The following is a 23,316-nucleotide window of genomic DNA, read 5'->3' as shown; positions in this document are numbered from 1 at the left end:
ATGTGAATTTGAGAAAGACCGAAGTTCTTCATCAAATTATTGACGTAAAAATGATTTTTTCTAGACTTAAGTTTTCACTGCGATTTGAAAGCAGACACTTGCATTTGTTCTTTTTGACTTGGAGATAATTAGGATCAAGCGTAAATGGAAATTAATCAAGTATATATTTAAAGTGCAGCTCCTGTGTAAATTTCAGAAAGGCTGAAGTATTCTTAATCAAATTATTGACAAAAATTATGTTTTTCTAGACTTGCGTTTTTTCACTGTGATTTGATGGCGGAAATTTATACATTCTGGACGAATAATGATAAATAATAAATGTATATAAATGGATTAAATATTTTTCAATAGATACATATTGCACGTTTAAGCATATATATTTAGGCTCAGGTTAGGGAAAATACAGTACAATAATTACAGTCTTTCTGGGACGACACCGGGTATGCTAAACATAAAACTTTAAATTTGAATAAATTTTAGATATCAGTGTAAACCTTATTTTGAATTTTTCATTGCTTATTAAAAAAAATATGTAGTTTTAAGCTAAACTATTTCTCTGCAGTTAAGATGAATAAGAATGACACCATTTTAACTTTTACTGATTTACAGCATCTTTGTTTTTGAAACTTTTTTGATTTTTTGTCCAGCTTGAGCTTGAATATAATTATAAGTCTAAGCTTAGTAAAAAATAATAAGTGTATAAATTTTTTATGATTTTTGATAAGTGCAGTATGCCTTGCATTTAACTTCCTTGCAAGGACTTTTATTTTCTTGAATCTGTTGTTGATGTAGCCTTTTGTTGCTGTTCATCTGTATATCTAATTTTTTTTATCTAAATATCTATCCTAATTAAGAGACGAATAATTATTCTGTCATACAGATTGTAACATGGCATATTTTCGTTAATCCATATTGTGTACAAACGTAAATTTGATGATTTTTTTACTCTCGTTCTAGTAAATCATATCAAATTTTAACAACATATCTTTCTAATCATATTAAGCAATTTAGGCTGACCTTCCAGCGCAGCTGGTTTATTGCCCTTTGATTTGGTTGTTACTCGTGCAAAACTTATTCCAAATGTCTAAAATGCTTGCAAGAGAGTTAAAGTTGAATTCGTCATTCAGAGAAATCATTTGCAAAAGAAACTTTGATCACCAAAGATCAAAAACAGAATTGCCGATTTTTACGGAATTATCCGCCATATCAGTAATTTGCTTTGATTTTTGTTGCTTCTTGTTCAAAACTTATTCAAAATGTCTAGAATGCTTGCGAGAGGGTTAAAGTTGAATTCTTCATTCAGAGAAATCATTTGCAAAATATACTTTGATCACCAAAGACCAAAAACAGAATCGGCGACTTTTACGAAAAAAGACGCCATATCTGTAATTGCCCTTTGATTTTGTTGTTACTTGTTCAAAACTTATTCCAAATGTCTAAACTGCTTGCAAGATGGTTAAAGTTTTATTTTTGATTAAAAGAAATCAGTTGCGAAAGGAACTTTCATCAAAGGTTCCCAAAATCTTAATTGGCGACTTTTAAGAAAAACGACGCCATATCTGTAATTGCCCTTTGATTTGGTTGTTACTCGTGCAAAACTTATTCCAAATGTCTAGAATGCTTGCAAGAAGGTTTACATTGAATTCTTCATACAGAGAAATCATTTGCAAAAGAAACTTTGATCACCAAAGATCAAAAACAGAATTGGCGATATTTACGGAACTATCCGCCATCTCTGTAATTGCCCTTTGATTTTGTTGTTACTTGTTCAAAACTTATTCCAAATGTCTAAACTGCTTGCAAGATGGTTAAAGTTTAATTTTTGATTGAAAGAAATCATTTGCAAAATATACTTTGATCACCAAAGACCAAAAACAGAATCGGCGACTTTTACGAAAAAACATTCCATATCTGTAATTGCCCTTTGATTTGGTTGTTACTCTTTCAAAACTTATTCAAAATGTTTAAACTGCTCGCAAGAGGATTAAAGTTGAATTCTTCATTTAGAGAAATCATTTGCAAAAGAAACCTTGATCACCAAAGACCAAAAACAGAGTCGGCCACTTTTACGAAAAAAGATGCCATATCTGTAATTACCCTTTGATTTTGTTGTTACTCGTTCAAAACTTAATCCAAATGTCTAGAATGCTTGCAAGATGGTTAAAGTTTATTATTGAAAGAAATCAGTTAAAAAAGGAACTTTGATCACCAAAGATCAAAAACGGAATTTCTGATTTTTACGGAATTATCCGCCATATCAGTAATTTGCTTTGATTTTTGTTGCTTCTTGTTCAAAACTTATTCAAAATGTCTAGAATGCTTGCGAGAGGGTTAGAGTTGAATTCTTCATTCAGAGAAATCATTTGCAATATATAATTTGATCACCAAAGACCAAAAACAGAATCGACGACTTTTACGAAAAAATCGCCATATCTGTAATTGCCCTTTGATTTTGTTGTTACTTGTTAAAACTTATTCCAAATGTCAAAACTGCTTGCAAGATGGTTAAAGTTTAATTTTTGATTGAAAGAAGTCATTTGCAAAATATACTTTGATCACCAAAGACCAAAAACAGAATCGGCGACTTTTACGAAAAAACATTCCATATCTGTAATTGCCCTTTGATTTGGTTGTTACTCTTTCAAAACTTATTCAAAATGTTTAAACTGCTCGCAAGAGGATTAAAGTTGAATTCTTCATTTAGAGAAATCATTTGCAAAAGAAACCTTGATCACCAAAGATCAAAAACAGAGTCGGCCACTTTTACGAAAAAAGATGCCATATCTGTAGTTACCCTTTGATTTTGTTGTTACTCGTTCAAAACTTAATCCAAATGTCTAGAATGCTTGCAAGATGGTTAAAGTTTAATTTTTGATTGAAAGAAATCAGTTAAAAAAGGAACTTTCATCATAAATGACCAAAAACAGAATTCGCGACTTTTACGAAAAAAGACGCCATATCTGTAATTGCCCTTTGATTTGGTTGATACTCGTTCAAAGCTTATTCCAAATGTCTAGAATGCTTGCAAGATGGTTAAAGTTTAATTTTTGATTGAAAGAAATCAGTTAAAAAAGGTATTTTTATCATAAATGACCCAAAACAGAATTGGCGACTTTTACGAAAAAAGACGCCATATCTGTAATCGCCCTTTGATTTGGTTGTTACTCGTTCAAAGCTTATTCCAAATGTCTAAAATGCTTTCCAGAGGGTTAAAGTTGAATTCTTCATTCAGAGAAATCATTTGCAAAATAAACTTTGATCACCAGAGACCAAAAACAGAATTGGCGACTTTTACAAAAAAACACGCCATATCTGTAATTTCCCATAGATTTTGTTGTTACTCGTTCAAAACTTATTCCAAATGTCTAGAATGCTTGCAAGATGGTTAAAGTTTAATTTTTGATTAAAAGAAATCAGTTGCAAAAGGAACTTTCATCAAAGGTTCCCAAAATCTTAATTGGCGACTTTTAAGAAAAACGACGCCATATCTGTAATTGTCCTTTGATTTGGTTGTTACTCGTGCAAAACTTATTCCAAATGTCTAAAATGCTTGCAAGAGAGTTAAAGTTGAATTCGTCATTCAGAGAAATCATTTGCAAAAGAAACTTTGATCACCAAAGATCAAAAACAGAATTGCCGATTTTTACGGAATTATCCGCCATATCAGTAATTTGCTTTGATTTTTGTTGCTTCTTGTTCAAAACTTATTCAAAATGTCTAGAATGCTTGCGAGAGGGTTAAAGTTGAATTCTTCATTCAGAGAAATCATTTGCAAAATATACTTTGATCACCAAAGACCAAAAACAGAATCGGCGACTTTTACGAAAAAAGACGCCATATCTGTAATTGCCCTTTGATTTTGTTGTTACTTGTTCAAAACTTATTCCAAATGTCTAAACTGCTTGCAAGATGGTTAAAGTTTTATTTTTGATTAAAAGAAATCAGTTGCAAAAGGAACTTTCATCAAAGGTTCCCAAAATCTTAATTGGTGACTTTTAAGAAAAACGACGCCATATCTGTAATTGCCCTTTGATTTGGTTGTTACTCGTGCAAAACTTATTCCAAATGTCTAAAATGCTTGCAAGAGAGTTAAAGTTGAATTCGTCATTCAGAGAAATCATTTGCAAAAGAAACTTTGATCACCAAAGACCAAAAACAGAATCGGCGACTTTTACGAAAAAAGACGCCATATCTGTAATTGCCCTTTGATTTGGTTGTTACTTGTTCAAAGCTTATTCCAAATGTCTAAACTGCTTTCAAGAGGGTTAAAGTTCAATTCTTCATTCAGAGAAATCATTTGCAAAATAAACTTTGATCACCAGAGACCAAAAACAGAATTGGCGACTTTTACAAAAAAACACGCCATATCTGTAATTGCCCTTTGATTTTGTTGTTACTTGTTCAAAACTTATTCCAAATGTCTAAACTGCTTGCAAGATGGTTAACGTTTTATTTTTGATTAAAAGAAATCAGTTGCAAAAGGAACTTTCATCAAAGGTTCCCAAAATCTTAATTGGCGACGTTTAAGAAAAACGACGCCATATCTGTAATTGGCATTGACTTTGGTTGTTACTCGTTCAAAATTTATTCCAAATGTCTAGAATGCTTGCAAGAAGGTTTACATTGAATTCTTCATACAGAGAAATCATTTGTAAAAGAAACTTTGATCACCAAAGATCAAAAACAGAATTGGCGATCTTTACGGAACTATCCGCCATCTCTGTAATTGCCCTTTGATTTTGTTGTTACTTGTTCAAAACTTATTCCAAATGTCTAGAATGCTTGCAAGATGGTTAAAGTTGAATTCTTCTTTCAGAGAAATCATTTGCCAAAGAAACTTTGATCAACAAAGACCAAAAACAGAATCGGCGACTTTTACGAAAAAACACGCCATATCTGTAATTGCCCTTTGATTTGTTTGTTACTCTTTCAAAACTTATTTCAATTGTCTAAACTGCTTGCAAGAGGGTTAAAGTTGAATTCTTCTTTCAGAGAAATCAATTGCAAAATAAACTTTGATCACCGAAGACCAAAAACAGAATCGGCGACTTTTACGAAAAAAGACGCCATATCTGTAATTGCCCTTTGATTTGGTTGTTACTCGTGCAAAACTTATTCCAAATGTCTAAAATTCTTGCAAGAGAGTTAAAGTTGAATTCTTCATTCAGAGAAATCATTTGCAAAAGAAACTTTGATCACCAAAGATCAAAAACGGAATTGCTGATTTTTACGGAATTAACCGCCATATCAGTAATTTGCTTTGATTTTTGTTGCTTCTTGTTCAAAACTTATTCAAAAAGTCTAGAATGCTTGCGAGAGGGTTAAAGTTGAATTCTTCATTCAGAGAAATCATTTGCAATATATACTTTGATCACCAAAGACCAAAAACAGAATCGGCGACTTTTACGAAAAAATCGCCATATCTGTAATTGCCCTTTGATTTTGTTGTTACTTGTTCAAAACTTATTCCAAATGTCTAAACTGCTTGCAAGATGGTTAAAGTTTAATTTTTGATTGAAAGAAATCATTTGCAAAATATACTTTGATCACCAAAGACCAAAAACAGAATCGGCGACTTTTACGAAAAAACATTCCATATCTGTAATTGCCCTTTGATTTGGTTGTTACTCTTTCAAAACTTATTCAAAATGTTTAAACTGCTCGCAAGAGGATTAAAGTTGAATTCTTCATTTAGAGAAATCATTTGCAAAAGAAACCTTGATCACCAAAGACCAAAAACAGAGTCGGCTACTTTTACGAAAAAAGATGCCATATCTGTAATTACCCTTTGATTTTCTTGTTACTTGTTCAAAACTTATTCCAAATATCTAAACTGCTTGCAAGATGGTTAAAGTTTAATTTTTGATTGAAAGAAATCATTTGCAAAATATACTTTGATCACCAAAGACCAAAAACAGAATCGGCGACTTTTATGAAAAAACATTCCATATCTGTAATTGCCCTTTGATTTGGTTGTTACTCTTTCAAAACTTATTCAAAATGTTTAAACTGCTCGCAAGAGGATTAAAGTTGAATTCTTCATTTAGAGAAATCATTTGCAAAAGAAACCTTGATCACCAAAGACCAAAAACAGAGTCGGCCACTTTTACGAAAAAAGATGCCATATCTGTAATTACCCTTTGATTTTGATGTTACTCGTTCAAAACTTAATCCAAATGTCTAGAATGCTTGCAAGATGGTTAAAGTTTAATTTTTTATTGAAAGAAATCAGTTAAAAAAGGAACCTTCATCATAAATGACCAAAAACAGAATTGGCGACTTTTACGAAAAAAGACGCCATATCTGTAATTGCCCTTTGATTTGGTTGTTACTCGTTCAAAGCTTATTCCAAATGTCTAGAATGCTTGCAAGATGGTTAAAGTTTAATTTTTGATTGAAAGAAATCAGTTAAAAAAGCTATTTTTATCATAAATGACCCAAAACAGAATTGGCAACTTTTACGAAAAAAGACGCCATATCTGTAATCGCCCTTTGATTTGGTTGTTACTCGTTCAAAGCTTATTCCAAATGTCTAAACTGCTTTCCAGAGGGTTAAAGTTAAATTCTTCATTCAGAGAAATCATTTGCAAAATAAACTTTGATCACCAGAGACCAAAAACAGAATTGACAACTTTTACAAAAAAACACGCTATATCTGTAATTGCCCTTAGATTTTGTTGTTACTTCTTCAAAACTTATTCCAATTGTCTAGAAGGCTTGCAAGATGGTTAAAGTTTAATTTTTGATTAAAAGAAATCAGTTGCAAAAGGAACTTTCAACAAAAGTTTTCAAAATCTTAATTGGCGACTTTTAAGAAAAACGACGCCATATCTGTAACTGGCATTGACTTTGGTTGTTACTCGTTCAAAATTTATTCCAAATGTCTAGAATGCTTGCAAGAAGGTTTAAATTGAATTCTTCATACAGAGAAATCATTTGCAAAAGAAACTTTGATCACCAAAGATCAAAAACAGAATTGGCGATCTTTACGGAATTATCCGCCATCTCTGTAATTGCCCTTTGATTTTGTTGCTTCTTGTTCAAAACTTATTACAAATGTCTAGAATGCTTGCAAGATGGTTAAAGATAAATTTTTGATTGAAAGTATAATCGGTTGCAAAAGGAACTTTTATCACAAATGACCAAAAACAGATTTTGCGACTGTTTCGATTTGGTTGTTTCTCGTTCAAATCTTATTCCAAATGTCTTAAAGGGGTTAAAGGTGAGTTCTTCATTCAGAGAAATCATTTGCAAAAGAAACTTTGACCACCAAAGACCGAAAACAGAATTGGCGACTTCTACGAAAGTATACGCCATATCTGTAATTTGCCTTGATTTTTGTTGTTACTTGTTCAAAATTTATTCCAAATGTCTAGAATGCTTGCGAGAGGGTTGAAGTTTATGTTTTCATTGAATTAAATCAGTTGCGAAAGGAACTTTGATAAAAAATTACCAAAAACTTAATTAGCGACTTTTACGAAAATATACGCCATATCTGTAATTTGCCTTGATTTTTGTTGTTACTCGTTCAAAACTTATTCCAAATGTCTAAAATGCTTGCAAGAGGGTTAAAGTTGAATTCTTCATTCAGAGAAATCATTTGCAAATGATACTTTGATCACCAAAAACCATAGACTCGTAAACTATTCGATTATTACTTATAATAAAACTGTCAATCAAATAATGTAAACACTAGTTAAATATTCAGCGTGCGTGAGAGAAAAGGAAAATAACCGACTAAAAGCTTCTTCCAACGCCTTTTTTGGGCCTACTTCCGGGTACCCCGGTGGAGGTCCTTTAAATTAACCCATGTCCGTCCGTCCGTCCGTTTGTTCGTTCGTTCGTCTGTTGCCAGCTTTTCTCGGGATTGGCTCATAAGTTTTTTCTGACTTTTTGCACAATGATGCAAAATGGCAATGCCCAAAATGTGACGGAGCCCGATTTTCGGAAAAAAAAATTTTCCGGCCGAAAATACCGGAAAAACTGTTTTTTTGGCACTTTCTCGAGATTTTATCATTAGTTTTTTCTGATTTTTTGCTCCAAGATGCGTATTAACAATGCCCAAAACATGGCCGAGTCCGATTTTTGAGATGCCGGAAAAACTGTTTTTTTCGCATTTTCTCGAGATTTTATCATTAGTATTTTCTGATTTTTTGCACAAAGATGCGTATTAACAATGCCCAAAACATGGCCGAGTCCGATTTTTGAGAAAAAATTTTTTCCGGCCGACCGGAAATCACCGTTTTTCTGGATTTTCATTGGACTTTTTCCTTATAATTGGTTGTTTTTTCTTTCAAAAAAATTATTAATCGCAATGCCCACCATCAAGTATGTTAATTCATTGGAATTGATTTTTGAAGCGGGCGGGGACTATTCAAAAATCGCCCGGCGGAACAACCTATTTTCGCCGGAAAGACAGTATTTCTTGAATTTCTTGAGCTGTACTTTATATTTTTTTATGAAATTTTGCACACTGATGCAAAATGACAATACCTTAAATGTGACGGAGCCCGATTTTCGAAAAATATTTTATTCCGGCCGAAAATGCCGGAAATATGCTGGAAAAACCGGTTTTTTGACATTTTCTCGAATTTTCATCCTTATTTTTCTCTGATTTTTTGGACAATGATGCGTATTCGCAATGCTCAAAACATGACCGAGTTCGCATTTTCATACTATTGTTCTCATTTTTCAATTGTCTTATTACATCAATCTTCAGGTAGGTCCATTCAGCATGTAGCTTGTTTTCACCTAAAATCGTAAGGAGAGACATACAGATTTCTGTATGTCTGACCTGTGCGGGATTGCATTTATTTTTCTTTCTGTTTATTGCATTTTTGGAAATGCTCATTTATTTATATGTTCCCATGTTTAATGTTACTATGAAATATCATTTAGTCAAAAAAGTTGGATGGATTCTCAAAAACCTAAAAAAGGTTGTAAAATTAAACAACGTTTTTTTTTTGAGGGAAGAAGCTTCTAGTCGTTGAAATCCAGAAAAGACACGCAACCTCACCTCTTCGATTCTTTTTATTTGGAGCTTGAATTTTTTGTATATGGGTCTGTTTTCAACGACTAGTTTACTAGTCTACAAAAACCAAAGACAGAATCGGCAAATTTTACGAAAATATACGCCATATTTATAATTTGCCTTGATTTTTGTTGTTACTCGTTCAAAATTTATTCCAAATGTCTAGAATGCTTGCGAGAAGGTTAAAGTTTATGTTTTGATTGAAAGAAATCAGTTGCGAAAGGAGCTGTCATCATAAATGACCAAAAACAGATTTGGTGACTTTTACGAAAATATACGCCATATCTGTAATTTGCCTTGATTTTTGTTTTTACTCGTCCAAAACTTATTCCAAATGTCTAAAATGCTTGCAAGTGGGTTAAAGGTGAATTCTTCATATAGAGAAATCATTTGCAAAAGAAACTTTGACCACCAAAGACCAAAAACAGAATTGGTGACTTTTACGAAAGTATACGCCATATCTGTAATTTGCCTTGATTTTTGTTTATACTCGTTCAAAACTTTTAAATTTTTTGATTGAAAGAAATTGGTTCCAAATAGGAACTTTGATCACTGTTGAGTTTTTCATTGAAAGAAATTGTTCCCTCCATCATTACTTTTTGCTTTATTGTACTATGTCTGAATTAGTCGTCTAGCTTGCTAGACTAGCTTTGTTGATATTTTCTCAAATCTCTGCAATGAAGTCCCTGGCAAGTGTAATTTGTGCAAACTTTAATTTATGGTATTTATTCCCAAATATCTTTGCTATTTGCCTTAAAACAGTTATTTCTATTTAATAGCGTTCCGTGTCCAATTTAAATTCGGTCAAATTTACGTTTTTTCAAGACATCCAGTCAAAATTTCTTCCCTCAAGTCACGCCAATAGATTTTAAGGCTTCACGGAGCCGTTTGATTTTTCTTTTTCAGGAAAACATTTGATATTACCATGTGAAGAATGTAATGAATGGTCGTGTCGATTGGATATCCATTTGAAAGCAGACCATGGCAACGAAGGATTAGAGGATCGGGCGCGTATTATTGACAAGTAAGATGATTTTCCACATACACGCTTTTGTTTTTATAAGAACCAGTAAAACTTTGCTCAGGCTTTGCTGTTCTTATTTTTTTGGCACTTTGAACCTTAACCCTATTCGGCCTAGGGGGGGGGGCTGTTTCTGTTCTGAGGTCAAATTATTTGTTATAGATCCTGAAATTATAGAGCTTTTGGCATGAAATTTTCTGTAAATTCCTAACTTTTATTTAGCTTCAAAAAAAAAAAAAATTGACACCTAAAAATTTTCACACCTTGAGCATGATGACATTTCTGACAGTAAGGTGTCACAAAAATTGACACTTTTCCAATACAAATTTATTTTTTTATTTTCTTATTTTTGGACCTACCCCGGTGGGGTAAAGGTCCTATAAATTAACCCGTGTTCGTTAGTTAGTTAGTTAGTTCGTTCGTTCGTTAGTTACCAACTTTTCTCGAGATTGGCTCATTCAATTTTTCTGATTTTTTGCACAAAGGTGCATTACTATAAACCCTCAAATGTGACGGAGCCCAATTTTCGAAAAAAAAATTTTTCCGGCCGGTAGAACCGGAAATGTCCCGAAAAAAGCGGTTTTTTGAGATTTTCTCGAGATTTTATCATTAGTTTTTTGCGATTTTTTGCACATAGTTGCATATTAGTACTGCCGAAAAGGTGTCGAAAACTGTTTGCCGAAAAAAAATTTTTTCAGGTCTGTAGAACCGGAAATGTGCCGGAAATCGTCGTTTTTCACATTTCCGTCACATTTTTTCAACTTATTTAATTGTTTCTTTACAGAAAAAAAAGTTCTTTATGATGATACCCAAAAACTTAGCATCGTTTGATTTCCAAAAAAATCATCCTTTGAATCCGGAACTCCTTAAAAATCGCCGGAACAGCCGAAAACCGGCGTAAAACGGTTTTCCTTCATTTTTTCAACTTATACTCGACAGATTTTCATGATTTTTTGCACAATGATGTAAAATGGCAATGCCCAAAATGTGACAGAGCCCAATTTTCGAAAAAGAAATTTTTCCGGCCGCTAGAACCGGAAATGTCCCGAAAAAAGCGGTTTTTTGAGATTTTCTCATTAGTTTTTTGCGATTTTTTGCACATAGATGCACATTAGTACTGCCGAAAAGGTGTCGAAAACCGTTTGTCGAAAAAAATTTTTTTCCGGTCTGTAGAACCGGAAATGTGCCGGAAATCGTCGTTTTTTTCACATTTCCGTCACATTTTTCAACTTATTTAATTGTTTCTTTACAGAAAAATGTTCTTTATGATGATGCCCAAAACTTAGCATTGTTTGATTTCCAAAAAAATCATCCTTTGAATCCGGAACTCCTTAAAAATCGCCGGAACAGGCGAAAACCGGCGTTTTTTTGTAATTTGACCAGTTATGTCTCATGTCTTTCATTGTTTCAATGTTCACTGATTAGTTTGATAACCAGGTAGGTCCATAAAAGTATCGCTTGTTTATGTTAAATTTATCGTTTAAACCGTAATTTATTGAATATTTAGGATAAAATAAGCATTTTGAACTCAGGAGAATACAATAGCTATTTATAAGAACAAAGGAAATTTTCGGTTTTTGCTAACTTTGGGCATAATGAGTGACGTCATCAAAAAAAATTCTTTGTCAAAAAGTTGCCTTATGTGACAAGGATCTTGTGTGTCAAATTTCATCCAAAAAGACCCACTAGATCAAAAGTTAAGGGGTGGTACAGGAAAAGCCACACCCCCTAGTTCTGAACCTCCCCTAAAAGCCTAGGTTGAATAGGGTTAAGTTGTCCTTATCCTGTTCTTATTTATAGGGTGTATTTGAGGTATTTTAGACGTTATACCCAATTTTTACTACTTTTAAATTTGTTGGAATTGAGCAACTTCAGGCTCAGTATTGTTCTTAAACTGTTCTGTCTTTTAAGTGACTTGAGCCTCGTTGTTCTTATCAAATGGTCTTTATGAATAAAAAAGAGTGTGTGTTTTTTTTTTGCATGATTCATTTTTATGTTAAAATGGACTGACTGAAAAACCATACAGGGGGTGGACGAACCTTTTCAAGATAAAATAAAAAAACCCGGGGGGGGGGGGTACTACCCTTGTCGACCGACGGGGGTGCTCCGCTGAGGTTCGAAAAATGGACCCTACGTGGGACTCGAAATTTGCGAAAAAGTGACCCTGAATGGGACTGAAATTGCAAAATTTTCTCAAATTTTCTACTTTTTCCCCAAATTTTTCTAAAAAAGGCACCCTACGAGGGACTGATTTTTCTATTTTGGTGTTTTTGCGACCCTACCTGGGACTCGTGGAGGTTAGAAAAGGTACCCTGACCAGCGGAGCATCCCCGTAACCCATCTTGCCCTAGTACCCCCCCCCCCCCCCCGGGAATTAAAAAGTTATTGACAATGTGTGGAAAAGTGGAAAAATTTGTAAAAATAGCCTTGAAAAGATTCTTTATACACTTTATGTACCTTGAAATGAGGGTGAACGAGCTAATGTCTTTTACCCCCTTAAAGTTTTAGAACAACTTTTTAGTACCCCTTTGGAATAATGAAAAACACCCCCTGGAAATTTTTCTCGGATTACCCTCTGGAAATTTTCGTCCACCCCCTGCATGAATATAAAATGGAATGGCCCAATTAAATGGCTTAGATAGCTGCTAGTGCACGATCCAAACTTTACTTTCGATTGAGGGTCATAGCGAAACTCCCTTCACTCAATTTTGCCGACTTAATAAATTTATTTAGTTTCGTCGTCTGCACTAAGTATTTAATTTTTACATTTATAGGCTTAAAGACTCTTATGGGGATTCAATCAATGATCATGGAACCAACTGTCCGGAGAGAGAGCTTTTACCCGCCGGCCAAGAACATAATTTGAACATGATTTACCCAGCACATCCAGGTGCTACAACAATATATCCAAAGATCTGGACGGAATATTACAACACTGAACTTGTTTGTCCCGAATGTTCTGAGAACGTCAATCATTTGGCAAAACATTTATGTGGAAAACATGATTATATCATGAAAAATGCCCATTTCGAGCACTCCAAATCTCTTTGTATACACATCTGCGAGACAACACATGAAGAAAAACACACTCCGTTACCGTGTAGTAATTGCAATGAATGGACTTGTAAACTTGATGTACATTTGAAAATCGAACATGGTGAAACAGACGAAGATTATATTAAAAATTTGATGACTCATCTTAGATTGGTCTACTGGGAAGGTGAAAATGGATCGTCTTGGATAGAAAGAACCGAGAAACAGTTCCAGACTGATTTCCCAGAAACGAAAAATTTTAATTCAAAATTTGAAGTCAACCAACTAAACAAACTTAACGTGGTAAACAATGATAGCCAGTCAACATGTAAACAGATAGAATCAAAGGAAAATACTGATAATGTCATCAAAATGTGTAAATCGAAATTGAAGGCATTGTCAGAAGAAATCCACAAACAAAAAAGACAAGCTCAAGAATTGGAGTTGGAGGCTTTATTACAAAGGGGCAAACAAAAACACAGATCTTTGTTGGCTGAAATCGTAGAATGCAAGCAGACGTCTATCATTACCCCTGAACAATCCTGTTTAACTAAGGAAGACTTTTCATCATCCATTAGATCCGAACCAGATTGCTGTGTCGTGGAAAAAGCTCCCACGATGATAAGACTAAAATCGTGTTTAAAGAAAGAATTGTCTGTCAAAAGTTGTTTGAATAGAAGCATCTCGTTTAACAATTTGGTTGAAGTTACAACCATTTCAAACAGCAACAAGGAGACAATATTGTTACCTCGAGAAGACAAAGATCTGAAAGAAGATTCTAATGAAATATACTTAAAGGAACCATCCTTCGATCGACCATCACCCTATAAAGGATTAAGGAAACTTTCCCAAATAATCTCACCGGGAAATGTCACAGAACTTTATACATTTTCCGAATTGGACGAGTCTAACAGTTCAGTAGAAATCGTTTCAGAGAAGCACAATCAGTTAGAATCTACTAACAAATCTGAAAACAGCAATCAAGTTACAGGTTGTTTCGAAAACCCTTCAGAAACATTAAAAGGACCTGATTCTAGTTCAGAATTGCTTGATATTGATACCGAAAGATCTGGAGATAAAGTAACTAATGACAAGCCAAACGAAGTATCTCTTGATATTGACGATTTTTTAGTTGGTCTTGGACCTTTGGTTGATTATGATTCAGTTGTCTCTGATAATTCTATCGACCAATCCGATGAAGAGAAAGAACGTCAGTTGAAGCGGGGTATAATGAAGAAAAACACATCTGATGTAAACAAACCAACTGTTAAAAGTGAAGACACTTGTTGTGGCGATCAATCTAAACGAAACGTGGTCAAAAGAAAGTCTGTTCGAATTGATGACAAGGAGAATAAACATCCAGAAGAATCTGATGACGAATCAAACACGCATAAACTTCTTGTTGAAAATAAAGGCGTTGGCGTTCACTTGAAAGCAAATTCTAAACGAAATAAAGCGAAAAGGAAGTCAATGAATGGAGTTATCAATAAGGAGAATGTAACACCGGAGAGTGAACAATCTGAAGTTGATAATGATATTAAAATGTGTTCTAATTTTCAAATCGACTCACCTCCATCAAGTTATGTAATGAAGATTCATAAAACTAATCATGTAAAACTACCAAGGAGACTGGCTACGTCTAAAGAATCTATTTGCGGTCGATTAAGCACTAGCACCGATACAAAAAGATCAATTCGGTCCTTTAACCCAGTAAAAAGAAGTCTCACCGATACCTCATCGCCTGTTAAAAGGTTTACGAAGATCAAGTTAAAGAAGAAGACACATAATGATAATCTTGAGTCAGATACTGGCAAAATAGAAGAGACTGTTCAATATCGTCCACCACCCAGACCACAGAGGAGATCGAAAAGAGCTGTTTGTAAAGATGCAGACTTTTCATCAGACGATGATTTTCATCATCGAAAGACCGCTGTCAGAGTATGCCGTAGAGACGATTTTGATAGTGCTAGCAATAGTGAGCCAAGTCCGATAAATAATTTACGTGCTTCAATCAAAATCGGAGATTCGCATTACCAACGTAGTCTAATAAACCGGTCACGTGAACATAAGAAACCAATAAAAATTCACAAATGTGACAAAAATACGATGGTTGAGAAAACCAACGATCAGAAAAATATCGCACCAGGAACAAGCAGTTTCAGCAGTGATTTATCATCCCTTGACGAAAATGACAAAAGGAACCTTCATGCGAGAAAAATTTACGCTCCTCGTAAGCGAGTAAATGGAGATTCGAAATGTTCCACATCAAAGACAAGTAGAAAAAAGCAGCGTGGTTTGTCCATGATGGAGGTATTCCCTTTATCTCTCCATACACGTTTTTTTATAAATGTTCTTAACTTTTTGAGTTTTAAAGTTAGAATTGTTCTTAATTTCATCATTTTGTGTGTGTTCTTGTGCAATTTCTTAAGAAATCTGGTATTTTATTGTGAATAGTTATTATATTCAAAGCTTTTGGCAACATCATCTTTCTTTTATAAATCTCATGTTATATATTTTTAGGAATTCGAACAAGATATAGCAACAATCTCGACCGTTGCTAAACTTTTTATACGGTAAGTTGCAATCTCTAAAGGAATCACCAAACTCAACCAAATTATACAGCAAATGTCCAATAGTTTCACCAGCCTTTCCGCCCTTCCGTAATTTTCCCAATTTCCGTGGAACCGTCAGAACGAGTGCTGAAATTCCGTCACCGAAATTTTTTTTGATTTTGAGTTTTTACTAAATTCCGATTTGCCGTACAATATAACAGCACTCTAGTTTTTAATCTTCAGTGATTCTGTCCAAATTCTCGGCGAACCAAAAGAAAGCAGTTTTTGCTCCTCTGCCAGCCGTTAAACTTTTATCTTCCAGCGACAACCCAATAATTTTCTGGTTTTCTGTTCTGCGAAATCATCTGCCTGATTCTAATAATTTCACTTAGCTGTTAAGCTCCTTTCCAGCTTAGAAGAAAATGCCGGGTGGGTATTTAGGCAAGCGAAGGTTTCCGGGTATGTGCCGGCCTTAATAGGGTGTCCTTTTTTGGAACCTTGCAGTCCCTGTTAGGGTTGGAAAAATCAGAAAATCAAATTTCAGTCCAAATTAGTCCCAGTAAGGATAGTAAAAATTCACAAATTCACAATTATAATTCTCTTTTCAATCGATATTCCCAGGATGATTGAATACTCTCGGGTACCTAATAGCGGTCCCCCCCCCGCTAATTAATTTTTCGAAAATTTTCCACCCAGGACATTCTTATTCCAACCCCCCCCCCGCTTATTGATTTTTGGGAAAATGTTTTTGAAAGTTCCCTCTTTTCTCCTAATCCTGCTGTATTAGCCTCCTTTTCAAAAGTTTTCCACCCAGGACATTTTAATTCCAACCCCCCCCCGCTTATTAAGTTTTGAGATTTTTTTCCCACCCCCCCCCCCCCCCCCCGCTTATTCCGGCTATTAGGTACCCGAGAGTAGGTTTTTGAGATTCGAAAATTAAGTGTAGAAGTCATAAAATTTAGCATAGCCACAAATTATGAGGATTTCGCTTCATGCAAAATTTGTCCACTGTTTTTTGGGACAAATATAGATTTGAATTTTCATCAAATTACATTTTAGCCAAGCACCACAACACGAAGAAAGATTGAAGAAAATTTGTAAGGATGTTTTGTCTGAGTTTTCCAAGCCCATCAAAGAAAGCCGTTCATTGTAGGAAATTTACTTATTGAACTTTTAGACAATCAGAGTATTGGTTACTGGATTGCTTTACTACTATTCAGCAAAAGTCTCACCAAGTCATACATAATGTATTTTCTTCCATATTGAATCCTCTTGAATAGCGACTGTAACCTGTTCCCAATTTCGGCCCATCCTTCTTCGTGTTCCTGCCCTCTCTTTCTATAAAAATTATTGAAAAATTTGGATTCAAAGTTTTTGGATGGGGGCCGTCCACATAGTACGTACGCACTAAAATGTCGAAAATCGAGTACCCCATGTACGCAAGCGTACGCAAATGGCTATACCCCCTTGGTAAGTACGTACTTTTTCATTCACCCCACCCCTCGGTTGAAGAAAATTTCGAATTCAAATCGTTTGGTTCTGACCTTTATTTCATACATGAAACTCTATGTTTACTAAGAAACTTTTTTTCTTCCTCGATGCGTATAAGAAGCGTAAAAGCCGAAAGAAAAGCAAGCAAAAAATTTTCTCTGGGTACGTACATTTTCCTTTGACCCCTCCCCTCCCCCTGTACGCAAGTATACGCTTTTGAGAAGACCCCCTCTTCCCCCCTTAGTGCGTACGTACTATGTGGACGGCCCCATGGGACTCCCAGGTGTCCAATAAACGGGAGATGGAATATAGTACTTCCAAATACTCAGCTAAAATTTGAATATTTATCGGGGTTCAAAGGCACTTTTCTTGAAAAATAAAATAGCCGTTTATTATTACCTAAGTATTTAAAAGTAAAATATCGTTCATTTCATTCCTAGCTCAAAAACGTCCCGCAACAAGTAAGCTCCTAAGCTTTTCTAGGTTTCTTTTCATTAGTATTTTTGGCATTTTTAGTTAATTTTATATTTTTGTTATGTCTTACATTTTTCTGTTCTTTCATAGCTTTTTTTTTATCAGTCATGTGATATCGTTGTGTTATTTACCCAATTTCAGGATTTTGCAATCATTTGGTCTATCGAGTTTTGAGATATTAATCTTCGGGACTTTTGCTTTAATTATAGACAAAAAGTGCGTGCATTATTCGTAGTTTTTTCCCTTAAGTTTTGTTCAAAACTGAATTTGAATATTTAAAAGGGCAATAAAAAAAAAGATTTTATGTTGGGATTCTATTAACATCAAAACTTCTTGAAATTGATATATGGAGGGATTTTCTAGGCCTCAAAGATTATATCAAATAATGCAGGTTTTACGGACCTACCTTGGAGGTCCTATAAATTAACCCATGTTCGTCTGTTTGTTACCGACTTTGCTCGGATTGGCTCATTAAGTTATCTGTTTCGGCAGTGATACAAAATGGCAATGCCCAAAATTTGACGGAGCCTAAAATAAATAGGGTTTTTTTGGACTTTGAAATTGCTTTATTAGATTTTTCTGATTTTTGGCAGAGAACGCTAGAGGGCAAGGTTCTCTAAAAAGTGGCTGAAGCTGACGTAAGAATCGGAATTTCTTATTTGGGGGAATCACCCATTCGTATTGGTATTTCTTTTCGGAATTTATAGTTTGTATTCTGTTAGTGTTATTGCTATTTTTCAGCCTTCAGGTATGTCCATTCAGCATAAAATTTTTATTTTAGAAATTTTAGAAAAAAAATACAATGAAATAAGAAAAAGATTCAATACGATCAATACTGACTGCTTTGAACCGAATTCACTACTCATCAACTGATCCTAAGCACATCTGGTAAGATCACATACATTATGACGGATTTGAAATTTAGTAATTATTAAGCTTTGTTCACATGTATGTAAAATTTCACTTAAGACCTTGAAAAATGGGGAATTTCCTTAATCTTGCGTAGTGTTTTAAGGCCTTATGTGTAGAGTTTTGAACGGAAGGAAAAGTCACTTATGACCCTCTTAAACAACAAAAACTCTGCATAATGTCGAGGAAATTCCCAAAAGACAGTCTTGCAAACGATTTTACTTAAGATCTAAAGTAAGATTTTACGTGCATGTGAAAAAATCTTTACGTTCAAAAAGGTTTGAACGAAAGGAAAAGTCACGTATGACCCTCTTAATGAACAAAAACTCTGCATAATGTCGAGGAAATTCCCAAAAGACAGTCTTGCAAACGATTTCCCGTAAGGTGTAAAGTAAAATTTTACATGCATGTGAAAAAAGCTTTAAAGACGGCGTTTACCAAAGATGCATGACGAAAGAGGTGATACATTAGATTCGCGAAAAACGCTTATTGAACGGGACTTTTGTCATACAGTAAACTCTCGCTTATTCGAACTTCTATTGTTAAAACCTTTCTATAATTCGAACTTGTTTTCAGTCCCCGTCAAGGAGAGATCCTCTTAAAATATTTTCTATAATTTGAATCTATCTGTAATTCGAACAAATAAGATTCGCCGTTCGAGTTCGAATTAGCGACAGTCAACTGTAGAAGCTATTTCTGAGATGCCGTCACATTGATAAACCTATTCAAATCTAATCGATTTGAATCATTAGTTTATTGAATCAATTTGATTTGATTTTCCTTTTCAGACTTGCATTCTTAGAAGAATCATTGAAGAAAAACAAAATATGTAAGTATATCTTATTTCTCTGCTTTTTACTACACGAGGGAGGACCTTCGTAGCACAATAAAACAAATGTGAAAACTCGGGGAAATAGACATTTTTGGGAGTGGAATACCATTTTGATGCCAGATCCAATTTTAATCACCTGATCGAAATTTTCAAATGAAATTATTTTTTGGGATTCATGGGTGATAATTTTCTATTCGATTCTTTTTTATAATGTACAGAAGAAAGCATATTTTAAATTTTGGTGTATAAAACTTCGATCGAAAGTTATGTTAAGAAACTGAGAGATTTTACTTATCCAAAATATAAAAATTCTTTAAAAACATCTTATATTTTGGGATCCCAAAATTGACAATGTCTAGACTAAAAACTTTTTTGGACGTAACCATTAGATGTTAAGTAAGTAGGTATATATTCATTTAGTGGCTGTCAGCGGAGCCGGAAATGAGGGAGTCTATCTCCTTTTCTATTTTTGCGCTAGACCTTGGGAGATCGAATGCTGAGGTGGAGCGTCACACCTACTCTCAGCTCCCAGTAACTTACCAAAGATCAGATTACCCAATCTAAGCTGCTCATTCGCTGTGTCGGTTGTGACCAGGGATCAAACTCACAACCCTTGGATTGCTACCGAACTGAGCTACCCACAAGTGGATGTTTAAGTTACTTAAAAATCCGGCTCAGAGTGATATTTGAAAATTTTCATTTTCCGACGAGTCCTACTACAGCCAACTCCTATTATCATGAACATATGTATGATATCTTCACCTAAACTTCCTGTTTCAGGAAAAGAGAAAGAGTTATTTCTACTACCGAAATATCCGATCATTATTATTTGATCCGATCCTCGCATGTGGGTGTCTTCTAATCTTTGTTATCCTTTATGTAGTTTGAATCTTCTGATCACATGATTGCTTCATATAAATTTCATATTTCGAAGCATGTTAGCATGATGGACGACTCAAAGTCTATTTTAAATTAACTGGCAGTTTTTTTGTTTTTTTTTTTGCTGATTTTGATGACGCTGAGTCTAGTGAAATAGACTAGAGGTTATGGAAATCTTGAATTATTTCACTTTCGTCAAAAACAACGAAACAATGAAATATAACACCTCGCAATGAAAGAATTGGTTAACTGTTCATGATTTTCTGTTTGCTTTCTCCAAAAAAAGGACTGAGAATCTAGTGGTATGAATTAGTTGGATGCTGACAGGCAAAGCAAAAAAAATGAATTTTTTAACATTTTTCGAAATTCTTTTCAAGACTTTCGTCAAATTTCCTCATGGTCGAGGGAATAAGAGTACTACCTAATATTTTTCTATGGGCTGAGGGTTATAGCATTTGCCATAGATTAGTAGGTTGGGTTTGAAATTTTCGATTTTCTTCGAGGGTTTATCACTTTTGAACGTTCATTGTGCATGAAAACGTATGGTGGCGTTTCATTTTTCCGAGAGTGTTTACGGAGGTCTTCTGTCGAAAGTCTATCACTCAATCAAAGTTTTCGGCCCTTATTTCGATAACTTCTCATGATAGTTGGGCCATGTTACTCGTGTGTGGGTAACATCCTCATGGAGAACACTCTTTCGGAAAGTAATTTTGTTTGGAGTGGTGTGGGGTATTTTTTAATGTATTTCTATGGGTTTTGGAGCTTGAAAATCAAAAAATCAAGTAAATATATGTAAGGAACTTACCAGATTCAAATAGATCTTGTGAGCTCATCTTGTCAGTGTGGTTTATCTTCAAAAAGGATGTTTTTGGTTCGCGTGTTTCTTTTTGTGCAGTCGTTGTGTGCAATGGTCACGTGTTTGGTTTTTTCTGTTTCTGATTGGTTGTTCTTATCTCCGGGTCATGATTGGTTTTTCTTGTTTCAGGTTTATTGTGATTGGTTCGCTTCGATAGCGCGTTTGTTGTTGCCATAGACAGCCCTTTTTGTTTGGGCCCTCTCATGGTGGAAAGCTTTTGTTGTGCTAATGACGTAGTCCATTGTTTGGATTGGTTTCATTTTTTGTTAATATGTGCTGTGGGGTGGTTTGCCGTGAGATAAATGTGTACGGGGGTGGTTCGAGCGTGGGTGGTAAGGGTGGTGGTAGAGTTAAGATAGATGAGTAGTGGATGATGTTTTTCTATATTTTTAAGTAGGGTAGTGTGTCTTGATGGGTGCCAAGTTTGAGTTTCCGTGTAGTATGGTGGCGGTAGTTTGCGGGAGGTGGTGTAGGGTGGGATTAGTTTAACGGTTTTCTGGTATCTCCCCGGGGGGTCACTCAAGGTACTTGAGATGTAGCTTAGATGTATAGTAGAGTCGATGCGGTGTTCAGATATAGTAGAGTCGGGGCGGTGTGCAGATATAGGGCGTGTGGGGTGTGTAGTGGTAGTCTCGGGGGTATTTGGTCCAAATCTTTTGTCAGGCCCAAAAAATTTTTTGTCGGCCCAAAAATTTTTTCTAACGGCCAAAAAATTTTTTTTTTTTTTTTTTTTTTTTTTTTTTTTTTTTTTTTTTTTGTTCGGCCAAAAAATCTTTCTTTGTCGGCCAAAAAATCTTTCTTGTCGGCCAAAGAAATTCCTTGTCAGCCCAAAAAACTTTTTTGTCGGCCCAAAAAAACTTTTTTATGTGGTCAGGGGCCAGGGTGCGGTGTTTGGCCCTTCCTGAACGTATCAGATACGTCTTTCGGGTCCGAAGGTAAGAGGCCCCTGTCACATAATTTTATAAGTGTAAAAGGTATATTTAAGGTCTGGGGTTTCATTGAGGGGGAGAAGTATGTTTTGAATATATATGTGTATATATTTGCGATATAAATTCTCTATATATTTAAAATTGAGCGCTATTTTTATATATATACCTGCTATTTTTCAGTAAAGCGTGTATGAACCAAAATGTCTTTTAAGTTTTTATGTCTTTTATATACAATGTAGGGACCACTTCTCATTGCCAATCAAGTCAATCAAAAGGCCATAAGTGGCCCCCATCAGGCCCATAATGAAGTAATTGCCCCCGCAACGAGCGTCAGCGAGTGAGGAGGCACTCATAGCTTCAGGCGCAAGGATTGTTGGACTGGAATCTCGGATTTTTGTTTTGTTGTTGTTGTCGCGCAAGCCTATCCGTAGTTAGTCTTTTCCGTGAATGTTCGGTATTGTTTGTTTTTTTCCAGGACGGCTTTTATTTTTTACGTCAAGCGCCGCGGGAATTTTACACTGCTTTTAGGGCGGGTTTTCATTTCTTCCTATCCGCTTATATATAAAATTTGTCCGATTGGTTAACATTCAGGAAAGGAAGAAGATGTAGATGCGTGGAAATTTCTGGAAGGATTTAAAAACAAGTAGTCTCTCCTGCAGTCAAGACTCATTATTTGTGACTTTGAGATACTTTATGATTTTGTACAAATTTTATTTTATTGATTTGAATTTACATTTATTACTTCCAAGTTCTAAGTGATTACAATAATGTGAACGAATTAATGTTTAATTTTTACCACAGAACAATAATGAACAATGATTAAAATGATAATAGTAGAACAATGAATGAATATGGACAAAAGTGATTATTGTTGGGAATTGAATTCACTGTAACTAAATAATTCAACAATCGTCATTCAGCAGACTCTACTCCCAACAAGAAAACATAAAGATCCTGTATTATATGTAGTACTTTGACAGTAAGTACATTTTTTTCATTAAGTGTGCGATGCTTGCTTTTATAGATCTATTATGCAGTTTTATGTTAAGCGTTTGTTCTTGTTGACACTTACCAGGCACTATTTGGGAAATTATTATCGGAAATTGAAAGAACTTTTTGTGTACTATTTTGAGGAAATTTCAGTACACTCATTATATATAAAATCTAATTTCATGTTTCTTATTTTCCATTTATTAAAATTAATTAATATTATTAATATTAAGCTTATTATATGAATGTGGATTCGTTTACCTTGATAACGCAATATTACCTCGTTACTGCTACTATTACCACATTACGTCATGATTTT

General features: G+C 34.6%; 1 protein-coding gene across 1 annotated transcript in view; it reads left to right on the top strand.

Moving 5' to 3' along the window:
* LOC136801719 (uncharacterized) overlaps positions 1 to 16,959 on the top strand; it is a 59,152-nt gene extending 42,193 nt beyond the window's left edge. The window contains exons 2-5 of the mRNA XM_067058374.1: positions 9,938 to 10,055; positions 12,827 to 15,395; positions 15,606 to 15,658; positions 16,697 to 16,959. Of these exons, the coding sequence (XP_066914475.1) occupies positions 9,938 to 10,055; positions 12,827 to 15,395; positions 15,606 to 15,658; positions 16,697 to 16,790 (2,834 nt within the window). The 3' untranslated portion in view covers positions 16,791 to 16,959. The remainder of the gene's footprint in view (positions 1 to 9,937; positions 10,056 to 12,826; positions 15,396 to 15,605; positions 15,659 to 16,696) is intronic.
* The last annotated feature ends 6,357 nt before the right edge of the window (positions 16,960 to 23,316 follow it).

The sequence above is a fragment of the Clytia hemisphaerica genome, unplaced genomic scaffold, assembly GCF_902728285.1.
Source record: "Clytia hemisphaerica strain Z4C2 unplaced genomic scaffold, Clytia hemisphaerica genome assembly, whole genome shotgun sequence".
NCBI classification, from domain to species: Eukaryota; Metazoa; Cnidaria; class Hydrozoa; order Leptothecata; family Clytiidae; genus Clytia; species Clytia hemisphaerica.
This window is presented reverse-complemented; position numbering and strand designations above follow the sequence as displayed.